The sequence below is a fragment of the Oryctolagus cuniculus genome, chromosome 17, assembly GCF_964237555.1.
Source record: "Oryctolagus cuniculus chromosome 17, mOryCun1.1, whole genome shotgun sequence".
Classification (NCBI taxonomy): Eukaryota; Metazoa; Chordata; class Mammalia; order Lagomorpha; family Leporidae; genus Oryctolagus; species Oryctolagus cuniculus.
The window spans coordinates 42,033,245-42,051,955 of record NC_091448.1 but is presented as its reverse complement, the minus strand read 5'-3'; the positions used below and the strand labels follow the sequence as shown (position 1 = coordinate 42,051,955).

The 18,711-nt window shown below is 44.4% G+C and overlaps 1 protein-coding gene across 2 annotated transcripts in view; it reads left to right on the top strand.

Moving 5' to 3' along the window:
* Nucleotides 1–18,711, top strand: part of ATAD5 (ATPase family AAA domain containing 5) — a 67,152-nt gene that overhangs the window by 8,667 nt on the left and 39,774 nt on the right. Inside the window, exons 2-8 of one of the 2 annotated variants that reach the window (XM_008271059.4) lie at nucleotides 1–191; nucleotides 366–1,189; nucleotides 3,982–4,090; nucleotides 9,323–9,487; nucleotides 14,246–14,372; nucleotides 15,120–15,201; nucleotides 17,053–17,237. The exon at nucleotides 1–191 is cut by the window's left edge and continues 712 nt beyond it. In XM_008271059.4, coding sequence (XP_008269281.3) covers nucleotides 1–191; nucleotides 366–1,189; nucleotides 3,982–4,090; nucleotides 9,323–9,487; nucleotides 14,246–14,372; nucleotides 15,120–15,201; nucleotides 17,053–17,237 — 1,683 coding nt within the window. Of the gene's footprint in view, nucleotides 1,190–3,981; nucleotides 4,091–9,322; nucleotides 9,488–14,245; nucleotides 14,373–15,119; nucleotides 15,202–17,052; nucleotides 17,238–18,711 lie in introns of both variants that reach the window. The other variant, XM_008271058.4, reaches the window with a different exon arrangement.

The following is an 18,711-nucleotide window of genomic DNA, read 5'->3' as shown; positions in this document are numbered from 1 at the left end:
ATGAACCAGACCAGTTAAATGATAACACAATAACTGTCTCATATGAAGAGTTTTTAAAAAGTCACAAGGAGAATACAGTGGAACAGATACCGGATTCTACAATGCCAATTTGTGTCCCTTCTGAAACTGATGAAGAAATAGTCAAAAGCAGTGATGTAAGAGAATCGGAAGGCTGTGACAGTTCCCCACAGGTACGCTTTAAGACAGTTACTGTTCTTGCACAAGTTCACCCTGCTCCCCCCAAAAAGACAGGGAAAATACCCCTAATTTTTTTGAAACAAAAGCAATTTGAAGTAGAAAATAGTCTTTCTGATCCTGAGAATGAACAGACAATTCAAAAAAGAAAATCTAATGTTGTTATACAGGAGGAAGAATTAGAATTGGCAGTGCTGGAAGCTGGAAGTTCTGAAGCTGTGAAACCGAAATGCACTCCGGAAGAAAGACAGCAGTTTATGAAAGCGTTTAGGCAGCCAACATCAGATGCACTTAAAAATGGAGTCAAAAAATCTTCTGATAAGCAGAAGGACCTCAATGAAAAATCTTTAAGTGAGGAAGGAAGAGATAATAATTCTAAAAAAATGGAAAATCCTGATAGTCAAATGATTTCAAATAATGGCAGTTCACAATCACATACTAGTAAAGGAAGTTTTCCTAAGGAGAACAGTAAAAAGCTAAAGCAAAAGGGTAAGAAAACATTAGATACTGGGGCTCCTCCAGGTGAAAACAAGGAGATAAATGCTCAACAGCAAGAAACAGTCTTTTCCTTTAAAAACATACAAAATCAAAATAGGCTTAGAATGAGCTTAAGACAAAAGAAAACGGAGGTCTTCAAAAGTAGCACGTCGATTAACAGTGAAAGTCTTGGTTGTGAAAGTCCAGCAAGTGATGACCCTCTGTGTAAGAATAGCAAATCAAGGAGAACCAGCACACCAGTTAAAGATAAGGTTACACCTTCTAAAGCTGAACCTGAAGACAGCCTGGTAAATGTTTCCACACCCAAATCAACCAGAAGATCTTTGAGAAATAGCACTCCTACTGCCGTGACTGTTGGAGGAGCTGACTCTGAAGGTGTACAAGGTGACAGTCCGCTAAAGGCTTCTACGCCCAAAGCAGCCAGCTTGATGGAGAAGCACAGCATCTATACAGCGGAATTAATAACAATACCCTCTGATTCAGAGAGCCCTATCAGGTAAAGTTTTGTGGTTTTACTTCTAAAATTCTAGTATTCTGTGTGTAGTATTAGCTAGAAGGAAACTACTTCAAATATTGGAGGATATTCTTATTAGTAAACAACTAGTTTATAAGGAGAAAGGCTTTCAAAATATTTATTATTTTCCACACTTAATTAATTTTTAAGGATTTGTGTATTTGAAATGAACATTTGAGAGATTTCTTCCTTCTGCTGGTTCAAACCCGAAAGGCTGCAATGGCCAGGGCTGGGCCAGGCAAAACTGGAGCAGAGAACTCCTTTCAGGTCTCCCACATGGAAACCAGAGCACAGAACTCTATTCAGGTCTCCCACATGGATGGTAGAGGCCCAAGTACTTGGGCCATCTTCCCCCACTTTTTTTTTTTTTTTTTTTTTTTGACAAGCAGAGTGGACAGTGAGAGAGAGAGACAGAGAGAAAGGTCTTCCTTTGCCGTTGGTTCACCCTCCAATGGCCGCCGCGGCCGGCGCGCTGCGGCCGGCGCACCGCGCTGATCCGATGGCAGGAGCCAGGACCCAGGTGCTTTTCCAGGGCCCAAGCACCTGGACCATCCTCCACTGCACTCCCTGGCCACAGCAGAGAGCTGGCCTGGAAGAGGGGCAACCGGGACAGAATCCGGCGCCCCAACCGGGACTAGAACCCGGTGTGCCGGCGCCGCAAGGCGGAGGATTAGCCTAGTGAGCCGCGGCGCCGGCCTTCCCCTACTTTTACCAGGTACATCAACTGGGCCTTGAATCCATGCCCATGTGGCATGCCAGCATTGCAGACTGTGGCTTAACCTACTTTGCCACAATGCCAGCGCCTTCACATTTATTTGAAAGTCAGGCACAATTTCAGAGGAGTTCTCGATATATTCTAGGTGAGTTCTAAACTCTTCTTCACAGTTGCTAACCATGGAGAAGTATCCTTGAGATATGAATTATGTGCCTTTGACAGATTAAAAATAAATCACAGGCTGGCACCGTGGCTCACTTGGCTAATCCTATGCCTGCGGCGCCAGCTCCTTGAGTTCTAGTCCCTGTTGCTCCTCTTCCAGTTCAGTTCTCTGCTGTGGCCCGGGAGGGCAAAGCAGGATAGCCCAATTGCTTGGGTCCCTGCACCTGCATGGGAGACCGGGAGGAAGTACCTGGCTCCTGGCTTCGTGTCGGCATAGCGCCGTCCGAAGCGGCCATTGAGGGAGTAAACCAACAGAAGAAAGACCTTTCTCTCTGTCTCTCTCTCACTGTCTATAACTCTCTCTCTCTCTCTCACCGTCTAACTCTGCCTGGCAAAAATTAAAAAGATCACAGAATGTTATTTCATTTTGTTAAAGAGTTTTTTTTTTAAACATTTATTCGAGAGGCAGAGTTACAGAGGGGCAGAAAGAGAGAAGTCTTACACCCGCTGGTTCACTCCCCAGATGGCTGCAACAGCCACTGCACCGATCCAGTCAGGAGCCAGGAGTTTCTTCCCAGTTTCCCATGCAGGTGCAGGGTCCAAGGACTTTGGCCATCTTCCGCTGCTTTCCCAGGCCATAGCAGAGAGCTGTATTGGAAGTGGAGCAACCAGGACTCGAACCAGTACCCATATGGGATGCCAGCACAGCAGGCAGCAGCTTTACCCACTATGCCACAGTGCTGGCCCCCATAGAATGTTATTTCTTGGGTAAACAGATCCACTTGCTATGAAGAACATACTTGCATTCTGGTGTGTGTTTTTTTTTTTTTTTTTTTTTTTTTTTAAGATTTACTTATTTATATGAAAGGCAGAGTTAGAGAGAGAGAGAGAGAGAGGTCTTCCACCTACTGGTTCGCTACCAAATGGCTACAACGGCTGGAGCTGGTTCATTCTGAAGCCAGGAGCCTGGAGCTTCCTTCAGGTCCACTGTGCAGGTGCAAAGACAGGGACTCACACCATCCCCTACTGTTTTCTCAGACAATACAAGCAAGCTGGATTGGAAGTGGAGCAGCTGGGAGTCAAACTGGTGCCCATATGGATGGGCTTTACCCACTACGCCATTGTGCTGGCCCCTAAGATTTATTTATTTTTTTGAAGAAGAGAGGAGAAACAGAGAGATCCTTCATCTGTTGGTTCACTCCCTAAATGGTCACAATGGCCGGAGCTGAGCTGATCCAAAGTCAGGGGCCAGGAACTTCTTACAGGTCTCCCACGTGGGAGCAGGGGCCCAAGATCTTGGGCCGTCCAACACTACTTTCCCAGGCATGTTAGCAGACAGACGGACTAGAAGTAGAGCAGCCAGGACCCAAACCAGCACCCATATTGGGTGCCGACACTGCAGATGGCAGCTAAACTGCTGCGAGAGACAGAGTGAAAGATCTTTCTTCCTTTGGTTCACCCCCTAAATGGCTGCTACAGCCAGCATGCTGTGCCAAACTGAAGCCAGGAGCCAGGTGCTTCTCCTGGTCTCCCATGTGGGTGCAGGGCCCAAGCACTTGGCCCATCCTCCACTGCACTCCCGGGCCACAGCAGAGAGCTGGACTGGAAGAAGAGCTACCAGGACAGAACTGGCATCCCAACCAGGACTAGAACCCGGGGTGCTGGCACAGGTGGAGGAGGATTAGCCTAGTGAGCCGCGGCACCGGCCAGAAAGAGTATTATTTCCAAAGGAAATAATAATAAAGTTTGTCTTATTTTTGAAACTGATAGGAGTTATTTTATTAGTGCTTTTTTGGAGCAGTCTAGAGATTGAAATCCTGCTTGGTTCTTTTCTATATTTAACTGGAATCTGTATACATTATAATTAATGTTTCTGACTACCTTATCTCTTTTTCAGGATGAAGTTCACCAGAATTAGTACTCCCAAAAAGTCTAAGAAAAAATCTAAGAAAAAATCTAAGAAATCTGAAGCAACTGATGGAGATTTTACTTCTCAGGCTAGAAAGGTAATTAAAACATTAGTCCTGTAAGTGTACTCTAGTCATAGTTTCTTTCTTTTTTTTGAAGATGTATTTATTTGAAAGGCAGAGTTACAGAGAGGTGGAGTCAGTTAATTAAAATAGTTAAATAGTTAATTAAAAACAACCCACACTTCTATTGGAAGTAATAAGCCAAAAGACTGACAGATTCCATATATTAGTTAACTGCCTACAACCATCTATTGTTATTTTCACTGTTATCACATTCTTCTTGTTAGTGTATTATCAGGATATCTTATTGTGACATGAGAGCAGTTGAAAAGAATATAGTTTACTTATAAAAAGCTTTGTAAATGAATGTTATGTTCCAAGATTTTTTCCTGAGGTTGCCTTTCTCAATTTGAGTTTCTCTAATGAATTACCGTAGACTGGGTGGCTTAAATAACAGAAAGGTTTTTCTCATTGTTGTGGAGACCGGGGAGTCCAAGATCCAGGCGCTTGCAGATCTGAGGTCTAGTGAGGGCACCTTTCCTGGCGTTAGATGGCTGTTTGCACTGTCACACGGTGAGGAGCAAATACAGAGAGGGCTCTACCCTCCTGACCCAACTGCTCCCCAGAGACCCCACTTCCACATACCGTGAAGGTGGCGGTTAGGATTTCTTTTGTTTTTGTAATGTTTATTTTTTATTTTCATGAACTTGAAAGGCAGAGCAAAAGAAAGAAAGGGAGAGATTGGGAGATCTCTTATTTGCTGGTTCACCCCCCAGATGTCTGGAATAACTAAGTGGGCCATGTGGAAACCAGGAGCCCAGAACCCCAACCACCTCTCCCACAAGGGTGGCAAGGTCCCAAGCACTTGACCCACCATCCACTACCTCCCAGGATGCACTAGCAGGAAGCTGGAACAGAAGTGGAATAGCCAGGACTAGAACCACCATTCCGATACTGGATGCTGGCCCCCCAAGCAGTTGCCCTGCCTGCTGCTGCACCTCACCACCCACCTCTAGGGTTTCAACCTGTGAATTTTAGGGGCCGCATTAAGTCATGCCTATAGGTCATGATTGAATTTTTTTGTGTATAGGTTAGGTGCTTAGAACCTGAGTTCCTCAGCCTTGGTGGTCTTATTTTGGGCTGGGTAATTCTTTGTTGTAGGAGGCTGTCCTGTGTTTTATGTAGAATGTTTAACAGCAATTCTGGCCTCTATCCATAACATGCTAGCAGCTCCCCAGTTCCTCTAGCTGTGACAACCAAAAATGTGTCCAGAAATCACTAAATATCCCCTGGAGGGAAAAAACAATCACCACTTACTTGAAATATTGTTGCTCTAAAGGGAGAGATTATGATACATGAGAATAGTTTAGTTTCTTTTCTATAAATTAAGCTGATTGTGTCCACCATGGGAGGACTAGATTCTCTCCAGGGTGAGTAGGTATGTGTGTTTAGCTTGAACTGCCATAATGACTGCTGAAGTAATTGAGATCTTGGGTGAAAACTGCTTTTTTTTTTTTTTGACTAAGCACATTCTAGGCACTTCACTGAGTACTCACTTAGTACTCTTTTGAAGTAAGTGTTCTTTAACCCTGTTTTAGAGATGGATAAACCTGTAGTTCATTCATGTGTTGAGAAAACCTGTGGTTTTCCAGAGTCACAGAACTATAAGTTGTTGGAAAGATGGTTCTTAGCCTATTGGAAAGTATTCTAGGGTCTGGCATTGTGGCATAGCAAGTTAAGCCACAGCCTGCAGCACTAGCATTCCATATGGGTGCCTGTTTGAGTCCCAGCTACTCTACTTCCAGTCCAGCTCCCCCTGCCACCCACATGGGAGAAGCTTCTGATTCCTGGCTTTGGGCTGGCATCACCCCAGCCGTTGTAGCCATTTGGGGACTGAACCAACAGGTGGAATATCTCTTTCTCTATGTCTGTCTCTCCCTCTCTTCATAACTCAGCAGCTCTGCATTTCAGCTGAAATAAATAAGTCTTTAGGAAAAAAAAGTATTCTAGGGACTGGCATTGTGGCATGATGGGTTAAGCAGCAACCTGCAATGCCAGTCTCCCATACAGGCACCAGTTGAAGTCTTGGCTATTAAACTTCCCATCCAGTTCCCTAGTGCCAGGGAATGCAGCCAAAGATGGCTCAAGTGCTTGGGCCCCTGCACCCAAGTGGGAGACCCAGATCAAGTTCTTGCCTCGTGGCTTTGCCTTGGCCCAGTTTTTTTTTTTTTTATTTATTTATTTTTTCTTTTTTGACAGGCAGAGTGGACAGTGAGAGAGACAGAGAGAAAGGTCTTCCTTTGTCGTTGGTTCACCCTCCAATGGCCGCCGCGGCTGGCGCGCTGTGGCCGGCACACCGCGCTGATCCGAATGCAGGAGCCAGGTGCTTTTCCTGGTCTCCCATGGGGTGCAGGGCCCAAGCACTTGGGCCATCCTCCACTGCACTCCCTGGCCACAGCAGAGGGCTGGCCTGGAAGAGGGGCAACCGGGACAGAATCCGGCGCCCCGACCGGGACTAGAACCCGGTGTGCTGGCGCCGCAAGGCAGAGGATTAGCCTAGTGAGCCACGGCGCCAGCCCGGCTTGGCCCAGTTGTGACAGACACAAATATCTTCCATCTGCTGGTTCATTCTGTGGCTGTTCCAGGCTGAAGAAGCGTGGAGTCGGGAACTCCATTCTGGTCTCCCACAAGGCTAGAAGGGACGCGAGTACTTGAGTCATCATCTGCTGCTTCCCAGGCATGTTAACAGGGAGCTGACTGGGAAGCCGAGAAGCTAGGACTCAAATTGGCACTCTAGTGGGTTACTGGTGTCTGAAGCTGCAGCTTAACCTATTGTGACACAATGACCACCCCATTATCCTTTTTAAAAGGGATCATCTAATATAAACTGTTGTGCATCTTACTGTATATGTGTGTTTAATCCCAACGTAAAAACCTGTGGAATTCAGAATATAGGAAGCACATTCTCTAGAAGATAATATTTAAACGCACAAAGTTACATTGTCATCAGTGGCAGAGCCAGACCTGAAAACCAGACTTTATTCTTGTTTTTTTTGTTTGTTTTTTGATACCATTAACACACTCAACCATGTCAAAGGCTTCCCCCTCAAGTACAAGTAGTCTTCTTTATACTCTTAAACTCCTATACTGTATTGTTAATGTATCTTTTATGTATCCTTTTCTGTATGTTTCTCTCTCTTAACACACACACCAACACCAAGTCCTCCCTCAGTATCTGTGGGGATGGGAGGGGTTGATTCTAGGATCCCCAGCTGATAGCGAAAATCCCTTACTATATATTTGCATATAGCCTATGCAATCTTACCCTATACTTATAGTCATCTCTAGACTACTTCTAACACCTAATACAATGTAAGTAGTTTGAGAATTTATTGTTTAGAGAATATTGATTTTAAAAGGAAGTCTACATATTCAGTATACATTTTTTTCCTGAATATTTTCAATTCATAGTTGGTTAAATCCATGAGGTAGAGTCCACAGATACAAAGGACTGGCAGTCCCTATATGTATGTATGATGTATATATGCAGACAGTAGTACACACAGTATAATGTGTATTTTATTATTATAATATATGTATCTCCTCAGACTTTCCTGTCAAACATAAGTTTCTTGATGCCAATATCCATGTTTGTTTGTTTGTTTGTTTGTTTTTGACAGGCAGAGTTAGACAGTGAGAGAAAGAGACAGAGAGAGTTATAGACAGTGAGAGAGAGAGACAGAGAGAAAGGTCTTCCTTCCGTTGGTTCACTCCCCTCATGGCCGCTATGGCCAGCTATGGCTGGCGTTGCGCCGATCCGAAGCCAGGAGCCCAGTGCTTCCTCTTGGTCTCCCATGCTGGTGCAGGGCCCAAGGACCTGGGCCATCCTCCACTGCCTTCCCGGGCTACAGCAGAGAGCTGGACTGGAAGAAGAGCACTGGGACTAGTACCCGGCGCCCCAACCGGGACTAGAACCCAGGGTGCCGGCGCTGCAGATGGAGGATTAGCCAAGTGAGCCATGGCGCCCCATGTGTTTTTATATATATATTTATTTATTTATTTAAATATTTATTTATTTATTTGAAAGCATTACACAGAGAGAGGAGTGGCAGACAGAGAGAGGTCTTCCATCTGATGGTTCACTCCCCAATTGGCTGCAACAGTTGGAACTGTGCTGATCCAAAGCCAGGAGCCAGGAACTTCTTCCGGTTCTCCCACAAGGGTGCAGGGGCCCAAGGAATTGGGCCATCTTCTACTGTTTTCCCAGGCCATAGCAGAAATCTGGATTGGAAGTGGATCAGCTGGGACTCGAACCAGAGCCCATATGGGATGCTGGCACTTTAGACCAGGGTGTTAACCTGGTGCTCCCCAGCGCCTGTCCCCTCCAGATCTTCCTGTGTAGGTGCAGGGGCCCAAGGACTTGGGCCATCTTCTACTGATTTCCCAGGCCATAGCAGAGAGCTGGATGGGAAGCGGAGCAGCCGGGATTTGAACCAGTGCACATATGGGGTGTGAGTGTCCCAGGCGGAGGTTTAACCTGCCGTGCCACAGTGCCAGCCCCCATGTGTCATATTTTGTCCTTTACAGTATCCTACCTCAACCTGCATACAAAAGTCTGGGGAACTTTGTATTTTGTGACTGAAATAAAGAAATAGACATCCATGAAGATGGCTGGGAAAACAAATTCTAATCTACATTGTAGACATCCTTTTGGGTGATACATGTAAATGTATTTATCTAGGCAATTTCAAGTAAGAAAGGTAGGGGCTGGTGTTGCAGATTAAACTACTGCTTATGAAGACAACACCCCGTATCAAAGTGCAGGCTCAAGACCTGACTTTCTGCTGCCATCCAGCTTCCTGATAATGGGTCTGGAAAAGCAATGAAGGATGGCCCAAGTAATTAGGCCCCTGGCACCCATGGGGGTACCCACATGGAGTTCCAGATTCCTGGCTTTGACTTAGCCTGGCCCTGGGCATTGTGGCCAACTAGGGAATGAACAAGAAGACGGAAAATGTGTCTCTCCCTCTCTGTCATTCTACCTTTCAAATAAATAAATCTTACCCCCAAACCCTAAAACCCTTAAGAAAAAATAAGGCATCTAAACACATTTTAACTTAAGGTCTATGGTAAGATTCAAATAACCATTTCTTTGTTGATTGATGTGATTTGTAGCTATATACCTTTTCTATTATGTATTTCTTTTTTTCTGTTATTAAATATAAAATTTTGCCTGTGTTCTAAATTATACGTCAAATTTTTACCTAGGCAAGCAGTGCTTCAAAAAATATATCCAAAGCCAAACAATTGGTTGAAAAAGCAAAAGCTTTACACATCAATCGGACAAAGGCAGCCGAAGAAAGTGTGACACCATTAAGGCGTTCCTCTAGACATCAGCCAGTTCCTGATAGGAAAGCATTGTCAGAGACAGACGTGAGTATTACAAGCATCTGTTGGTATAAATTCCGTCCTGTGTCACTGTTTAGAGTTGCGGAAAGAAATCATTATAAAGACAGAAGGTAGCATTGTGTGAGAGCCTTGATGTGATAAGGAAAATACCTTTTTTTTTTTTTTTTTTTTTTTTTTTTGACAGGCAGAGTGGACAGTGAGAGAGAGAGACAGAGAGAGAAAGGTCTTCCTTTGCCGTTGGATCACCCTCCAATGGCCGCCGCTGCAGCCGGCGCACCGCGCTGATCCGATGGCAGGAGCCAGGATCCAGGTGCTTTTCCTGGTCTCCCATGGGGTGCAGGGCCCAAGCACCTGGGCCATCCTCCACTGCACTCCCTGGCCATAGCAGAGAGCTGGCCTGGAAGAGGGGCAACCGGGACAGAATCCGGCGCCCCAACCGGGACTAGAACCCGGTGTGCCGGCGCCGCAAGGTGGAGGATTAGCCTATTGAGCCACGGCGCCGGCTCGAAAATACCTTTTTTTAGCTCTGCTTTAACAGCCCTTGGCTCCCTGCTGCTTTCACAATATAGTCTGGTTCATGTAGTCACTCCAGATCCTTCACAGACTGAGCTGGCTCTTCCCTTTCCTCAGCCCAACTCTTCTTTCTAGTCACACTAAGCTATTCGTTTCTCTCCATGTGTGCAGTTTTCACATTATTGTTTCAGCCTGAAATGCATATTCCGGGTACTCTGTTCTACCTGAGGAATTCTTACTCAAACTAACTCTTATATAACTTCATTCCACATGCTTTTTCATTGACAGTATTTTTTTTTTTTTAAGAAGTATTCACAGCCGGCGCCGCGGCTCACTAAGCTAATCCTCCGCCTTGTGGTGCTGGCACACTGGGTTCTAGTCCCAGTCGGGGCACCGGATTCTGTCCCGGTTGCCCCTCTTCCAGGCCAGCTCTCTGCTGTGGCCAGGGAGTGCAGTGGAGGATGGCCCAAGTGCTTGGGCCCTGCACCCCACGGGAGACCAGGAAAAGTACCTGGCTCCTGCCATCGCATTAGCGTGGTGCGGCGGCCGCGGCGGCCATTGGAGGGTGAACCAACGGCAAAGGAAGACCTTTCTCTCTGTCTCTCTCTCTCACTGTCCACTCTGCCTGTCAAAAAAAAAAAAAAAAAAAAAAAAAGAAGAAGAAGTATTCACTCATTTAAAAGAGTTACAGAGTAAGAGGGGGAGAGAGAGAGAATCAATCTTCCATCCACTGGTTCACTCCCCAGGTGACCACAAAGGCCAGGGTAGGGCCAGGCTATAGCCAGAAGCCAGAAGCTTCCTCTAAGTCTCCCACTAGGTGGCAGGGACCTAAACACTTGGGCCATCTTCCACCACTTTTGTCAGGCCATCAGCAGGCAGCTGGATTGGAAGTGGAGCAGCCAGGACTAAATTGGAGCCTCTCTGGGATGCCGGCATTGCAAGTGGCACCTTAACCTCAGCCCCAGCATCCTCTTTTTTACAATATAGCAGTATTGGGGGCTGGTGCTGTGGCATAGTAGACCAGGCCTCTGCCTGTGGCACCAGAATCCTGTATGGGCACTGGTTCATGTCCCTGCAGCTCCTCTTCCAATCTAGCTGTCTCCTTATGGCCTGGGAAAGCAGTACAAGATGGCACCCACGTGTGAGACCTGTAAGAAGCTCCTGGCTCCTGGCTTCAGAGAGGCTCAGCTTCAGCCATTGTGGCGGTTTCGGGCATACCAATGGGTGGAAGAACTTTGTCTCTCCTTCTCTCTGTAACTCTACCTCTGAAATAAAGAAATTCTTTACAAAAATATGTGTAGTATAATTGACATACAGTTTGTCTACCATACAGTTCACTATTTAAAGTGTTTAATTCAGTGGATTTTAATATATTCAGGGTTGTGCATCCATCATCATAATCAATTTTAGAGTATTTTTATTTCCCTAAAGAGACCTCTTCCCATTAGCTGTCACCTCCCAAAATCCTTATGCCCCTAGCCCTAGCTATTAATCTGGTTTCTGTCTCTCTAGATCTGCCTATTCTGGACATTTCATATAAATGATATTAGGTGACATGTCATCCTTTGTGTCTTTTTTTATTTAGCATTGTTTTAACAATTCATTTTGTAGCCTTAAAATTTTATTTCTTTTTATTGCCCAATAAAATCCCATTGTGTATATAATATTTGTACCACATTTTATTTACCCACTCATTAGTTGATGGACATTTGGGCTTTTACTTTCTGCCTATTATAAATAATTCCATAAACTTTCACTAGTTCCTATTGAAAACCCTCAAACAGTTTCCTTCCCTGTTTATACTTCACTGTGATTTTTTTTATACTTAAGTTGCTGATGCTCTTACTACATGGTATCATAACTGGTTAAACTGTCAATTCATGTACTAGCTCTCCCTCTGTCTCCTAAACCCTGAGGTTATGTTTGAGATGAATTCATGAGTCTTACTTGTGTGTTTCCAGTGCATTCTGTATTGCCTCATACGCGATAGATGCTCAGTAAATGTATGCTGACTATGGGAAGATTACAGACTTTTTTCTAATAAATTTCTAGGATGTGTAATTTTTTAAAAAATGAGAGAGAAATCTTTCATCTGCTGGTTAACTCCTGAAGTTGCCACACCAGCCAGAGCCAGACCAGTTCAAAGCTAGGAAGGAGCTTTCCCCAAGTCAGCTTCATCCAGGTCTCCTACTGGGGCCATCTTCCACTACTTTTCCAGGCACATGAGCAGGAAGTTGGATCCAGAGTGAAGCAACCGGTACTCACACTGATGCCCATATGAATGCTGGTGTTGCAGGTGGAGGCTTAACCCACTGTACCACAACCCCAGCCCCTAGAATGTGTAATTCTAAAAAAGGGATAGCCAGAATTTTGATAGCTTAGACATGTTGATTCTTTTATTTAGAATATGATCTGTTTGTTGCTTCTTTAAAAAAGAAAACCCATGGTCATAATAAGCCTACTCTTTGATATTATATGAGATTATATGGGAGCCAGCTCTGAGACGTAGTAGGTTAAGTCTCTGTTTATGGCTCCAGCATCCCATATGGGTGCTGTTTCGAGTCCACTTCCTATCCAGCTCTCTGCTAATGGCATGGGAAAACAGTGGAAGATGGCCCAAGTGGTCATCAGGATGCCCCAAGTGGCTCCTGACTTCAGATTGGCTCAGCTCTGGCTGTTGCAGCCATTTGAGAATTGAACCCTTGAATGGAAGAGCTTTCTCTCTGGGTCTCTCTCTGTGTGTAACTCTGCCTCTCAAAGAAATTATATGATTTTAAGCATAGGCTGCTACCATTCTATCATGTATTTTCTGATTCAGTCAGAAGGTATCTGATGGGGGAGATATATGGAGCTCTAATTTAATTTCTTTTTTTTTTTTTTTAAGATTTATTTATTTTTTTTTTTTTTTTTTTTTTTTTTTTTTTTTTTTTTTTGACAGGCAGAGTGGACAGTGAGAGAGAGAGACAGAGAGAGAAAGGTCTTCCTTTGCCGCTGGTTCACCCTCCAATGGCCGCCGCTGCAGCCGGCGCACCGCGCTGATCCTGGCAGGAGCCAGGAGCCAGGTGCTTTTCCTGGTCTCCCATGGGGTGCAGAGCCCAAGCACCTGGGCCATCCTCCACTGCACTCCCTGGCCATAGCAGAGAGCTGGCCTGGAAGAGGGGCAACCGGGACAGAATCCGGCGCCCCAACCGGGACTAGAACCCGGTGTGCCGGCGCCGCAAGGTGGAGGATTAGCCTATTGAGCCACGGCGCCGGCTCAAGATTTATTTATTTTTATTTGAAAGTCAGAGTTACATATAGAGAAGAGAGGCAGAGAGAGAGAGAGTGAGGTCTCCCATCCAACGGTTCACTTCCCAGTTGGCTGCAACGATAGCCCAAAGCCAGGAGCTTCTTCCAAGTCTCCCACGTGGGAGCAGGGGCCCAAGGAGTTGGGCCATCTTATACTGCTTTCCCAGGCCACAGCAGAGAGCTGGATGGGAAGTGGAGCAGCCAGGTCTCAAACCAGCACCCATATGGGATGCTGGTGCTTTAGGCCAGGGCATCAACCCACTGCACCATAGTGTTAGCCCCTAATTTAATTTCTTGTCTGTGATTTGTTACTAAATTTTTTTAAATAGTAATGAAATTAATTGTATGATATATAGTAGTTCCTCTTATGAATTTCCCTTTCTGTGATTTCTGTTGCCTGCAGATTTATTATCAGTAATCAACCATGGTCCAAAAATATTAATTGGAAAATTCCACAAAAACCAATTCTTAAGTTTTAAATTGCATGAAGTCTTATGCTGTCTCTCTCTGGTCCCACCCCAGGAAGGGAATGATTTCTTCCCATTGTATCCATGTTGTAAATACCACCTGCCCATTAGTCACTTGTTAGCTGTTCAGGTTATCAGATCTACAGGGTGCTGTGTTCAGGAAACTATTTCACTTACTAATGGGCTCAAGTTGAATAATAGTGATGCTGACAGTTTAGGTATGTCAAGAAATGCTGAAATTGCTAAGATCTACAAAATGAATCTTCTATCTGATATTGTGCTGAAGGAAAAGGAAACTTATGTTCATTTACTGTCCCACCTTAACCTGCAAAACTTATGGCCACAGTGTATGATAAGGTATGTACAAGTGTGTATAGGAAAAGCATAGTATATTTGGGTTAAATACTATCTAAGGTTTCAGGCATCTACTGTTGGTCAATATGGGATTGTTTCTCTTCCTCATGGGTGAAGAGGACTCACGTAACTAAGAAACATCTCTCTTATTTTGTCTCAGGACTCTGTCATAATAATCGATTCAAGTCTAACTTCTATAAAGCATCCCGAGAAAAATCAGAAGAAACTTCAGTGTTTGAACGATGTACTAGGAAAAAAACTTAACAAGTCTCCTAAGAATGTACCTGGTAATCATACTTCATAACATTTATGATGAATATTAGGCTGTTTGTGGGGATTATTCTGAAAGTGTTCATGATAAAATTTAATCTGTCACACAATATAAAATTTTGTTGTATTTATTTTTTAAAGATTTATTTATGTATTTGAAAGGCAGAGTTACAGAGAGAGGGGGAGAAACAGAGATCTTCCATCCACTGGTTCACTCCTCAAATGACTTCAATGACTAGGCTGGGCCAGGCTGAAGCTGGGAGCTTGGAAAGCCATCCTTATCTCCAATGTGGGTGGCAGGGTTTTAAGCCCTTGGGCCATCTGCTGCTGCTTTCCCAAGTGTGTTAGCATAAAGCTGTAGTGAAAGTAGAGCAGGTAGGAATCAAACCATCACTCATATGGGATGCCAGCATTGTAGGTAGTGGCTTACCCCACTGTACCATAACACTGGCCCCTGACATTTATACTTTAATAGATAAAGTCATCATATTATGAGGAATTTTTAAAGTTTATCATATTTAATGTTACTGTATTTCTGTGTATCTGTTTAGCATTATAGTAAGTTAATGGTTCTTAAACCTAATATCAAAATCAACTGGGTAAATTAAAATGAAAAATTTTTAATTTTTCTAAATCTTATTTCCTAGACAAATTGCTATATTTTTTAATTTATTTGAGAGGCAGAGAGACACAGTTTAGAAAGTAGCTGAAGGTAATTAGAGATGGTATACACTGATACTAACCTAAGTATTTATTTTTCTTAGGAAAAATGAAAGTTGCTCCTTTATTTCTTGCCAGAAAGCCTAAAAAAACAGCTGATCCTGTCCTTGGTTTTGATGAAAGCAGGTTAGTTTAATATAAATTTTAAATGCCAAAGTATTTTATGGAATACATTGTGTATTTATTTGCTTACTTTCATGAGAAAGCATGTTATCATTTGAAGCTTCAGTAAGTTCATTTACAAGTTGACAGAATTGACAATACTGTACCATTGCTGTTGGGAGATCTGGCTTCTCTGCACATGCTTTATTTCCATCTGTAGAGAAAACAGAATAGTAAGCACATCAAAAATACAAAAAGGCTGATTATTCATTTAATTCAATAAATATTTAAATGCCTTCTATGTACCAGGCATTGTTTTTAGACTAAGGGTATTACGAGGAACAAAACAAAACACATTCCCTATTCTCATAAGGCTATACTGTAGAGGGAAGATAATATGATTAAACAGTAATTGGGCCAACAAATGGGAAATTGGAGGGGGGCAAATTTCTATTAGGGTTTGTATGGAAGAGGGTTGGTGTGGTCAAGGAGGGCTTCGATGAGGTGAAATCTGGAGGAAGAGTGGGAGCTCAGAAAGAGAAGGGACGATGTCCCAGTCAGAGAAGACGTAGTTGTCCATGAAGTTGTAAGCATGTTAAAAATCAGAGATTGAAAGCATGTCCGCTGACTTGAACACAGAGAGCAAGGGTAAGCACATGGGATCAAGCTGGAGAAGTGGGTGCCAGTCAAAGCAGGACCCAAGAGGCCATGTTGAATTATGTGATTGTGCTAAAAACAATAAGCAGCAGCCAAGGAGTTTTGTTTTTTGGTTTTTATTTTTTTTTAAGATTTATTGTATTTATTTGGAAGGCAGGGTTACAGAGGGAAAGAGGGAAAAATGCAGAGATCTTCCATCTGTGGATTCACTCCCCAAATGCCCATGATGGCTAGGACTGGGCCAGGACCAAGCCCAGAGCCAGGAATTTCATCTGAGTCTCCCACTAGGGTCCAGGGGCTCAAGCACTTATGCTGACTTGTGCTGCTTTCCAGGCACATTAGCAGGGAGCTGGATCAGAGATGGAGCAGCCAGGACTTGAACTGGCGCCCACATGGGATGCTAGCATCACAGGCAGTGGCCTAACCTGTTATGCCACAATGCAGGCTCCAGCCAAGGGGTTTTAAACACGAATGTGGCTGTAAACAAATTAAAATTTAGAAAATTTAATCTGTGTGCTGAATCAATGTATGATGGCCACAATGGCCGGAGCTGGGCCTTCCAAACCTGGGATCCTGGAGCTTCCTGGTCTCCCACATGTGTGCAGGGGCCCAAGCACTTGGGCCATCTTCCACTACTTTCCCAGGCTATAGCAGAGAGCTGGATTGGAAGAGCAGCACCCATATGGACAGCAGCTTTCCCCACTATGCCACGCTGCTGACCTCAATATTGCAGTTCTTACTCTATGTATGACAAATTAGGAAGTGCATGTGAGCTACTACATACCACTACACTCTTCTCTTACACCACTCCAGCTCCTGGTCTCCCCCTCCCTCCTGCATCCCTTCCATCTCTCTCAGCTGTACTCATTAGTCCTTTTATTCCCAATTTGAAGATAAGACATTGACTAAAAAAGTAGGTGGGTGGCTTACTTTTCCTGCTAAAGAAAACAAAAAAGACAAGATGGGGGAAACTCACCTGCCACCAAGAGGTGGCCGCAGTTAACATTTTGATGGATGGCCTTCAAGTCACTGTTTTCTATACGTACTTATTTAATTTTTTAACATGGGTTAACTTTCATTATTGGGAGAAGCAAAAATGAATTAGACCGGCTAATATCTTAAGTGACTGATTAATTTTAAAAATTAAATCCAAGTGTATTTTCTAGATAGTTGATTCTTTTTAAGTGATTTAGCTTTTGTTTTTAAATCTCTTAAAAGTCAAAATACATCTGAAAAATCTGAGGCTTGTGATGAACAGTCGAAAGCGAAGCGCGACTTCCTGATGAGTGGTTTGCCAGATTTGCTGAAACGACAGATTGCAAGGAAAGCTGCCGCTCTGGATGTGTACAATGCAGTGAGCACCAGCTTCCAGAGAGTTGTTCATGTGCAACAAAAGGATGACGGTAAGGTTGTTGGTGTTGAATATTTACTCTTCAACCGTGTGAAGTAATCAGAACTATTTAAGTTGGTTAAAGATGAGACCAACATTTAAGTATCATTTTTTCTTTATTTTATTTTTTTTTTTAAATGGGAATCTTTTTTTTTTTTTTTTTTTTTGACAGGCAGAGTGGACAGTGAGAGAGAGAGACAGAGAGAGAAAGGTCTTCCTTTGCCGTTGGTTCATCCTCCAATGGCCGCCGCTGCAGCCGGCGCACCGCGCTGATCCGATGGCAGGAACCAGGATCCAGGTGCTTTTCCTGGTCTCCCATGGGGTGCAGGGCCCAAGCACCTGGGCCATCCTCCACTGCACTCCCTGGCCATAGCAGAGAGCTGGCCTGGAAGAGGGGCAACCGGGACAGAATCCGGCGCCCCGACCGGGACTAGAACCCGGGGTGCTTGTGCCACAGGCGGAGGATTAGCCTAGTGAGCCACGGCGCCGGCCCTTTTCTTTATTTTTAAAAATATTTATTTATTTATTTGAAAGGCAGAATTACAGAGGGGGAGCAACAGAGAAAGAGATCTTCCATCTGCTATTTTACTCCCCAATGGCTGGAACAGCTGGGGCCTGGGCCAGGCCGAAGCACAGAGGATATTGGATCTCCATACAGATCTCCCACAAGGCTGTCAGGGGCCCAAGTGCTTAGCCATCTTGCTCTGCTTTCCCAGACGTATTAACAGAGAACTGGATCAGAAGTAGAGTAGCCAGGATTCAAACCAGTTCTTGTATGGGATGCCAACATCACAGGCAGTGGTTTAAGCCCCTCTACCACAATATTGGCCCCATGTGTCATTCTTAAGGTGATTTTAATAAAAATTTAAATATAGTTAGTATTGTCTGAAATTCTACTGACCACTTTATGCATATATCTAGTTTAATCCCTGTAACTCCAGAAGGTTGAGTATTCTGGCCACTTTACAAATGAAGAAACTAGGATTTAGGATCTTGCTCTCGCTGACGAGATTAGTAAGTGGCAGAGTCTGGATTTGACCCCAGATTTGACTTAGAAGTTTAATCTTGGGATCGGCATTGTGACATAGCGGGTAATGCTGTTGCCTATGATGCCAGCATCCCATATTGTTGCCAGTTCGAGTCTTGGCTGCTCCACTTCCCATCCAGCTCCCTGCTAATGTGCCTGGGAATGTAGTAGAGAATGGCCCAAGTACTTGGGCCCCTGCACTCACTTGGGAGATCCAGAAGCTTCTTGGATGTGAGAGCGATCTGGCTGCGGCATCTGTCACCCCATTGATCGCTAGGGTTGATCGGCTGATCTGGCTGGCTAGGCGGGTGTCCCCTTCCTCCCTCACTGCTCCATGTGCGTCCCTCCTGAAGCTGCGCGCTTGATTGAAGAGGACGACCTTCCCCACTGGAGGAGGACTGGTCTTCGGTCAAGGGCATACAAGTAGCTGAGCTCCCCTGCTAGAACCTCCAAGAAGCTC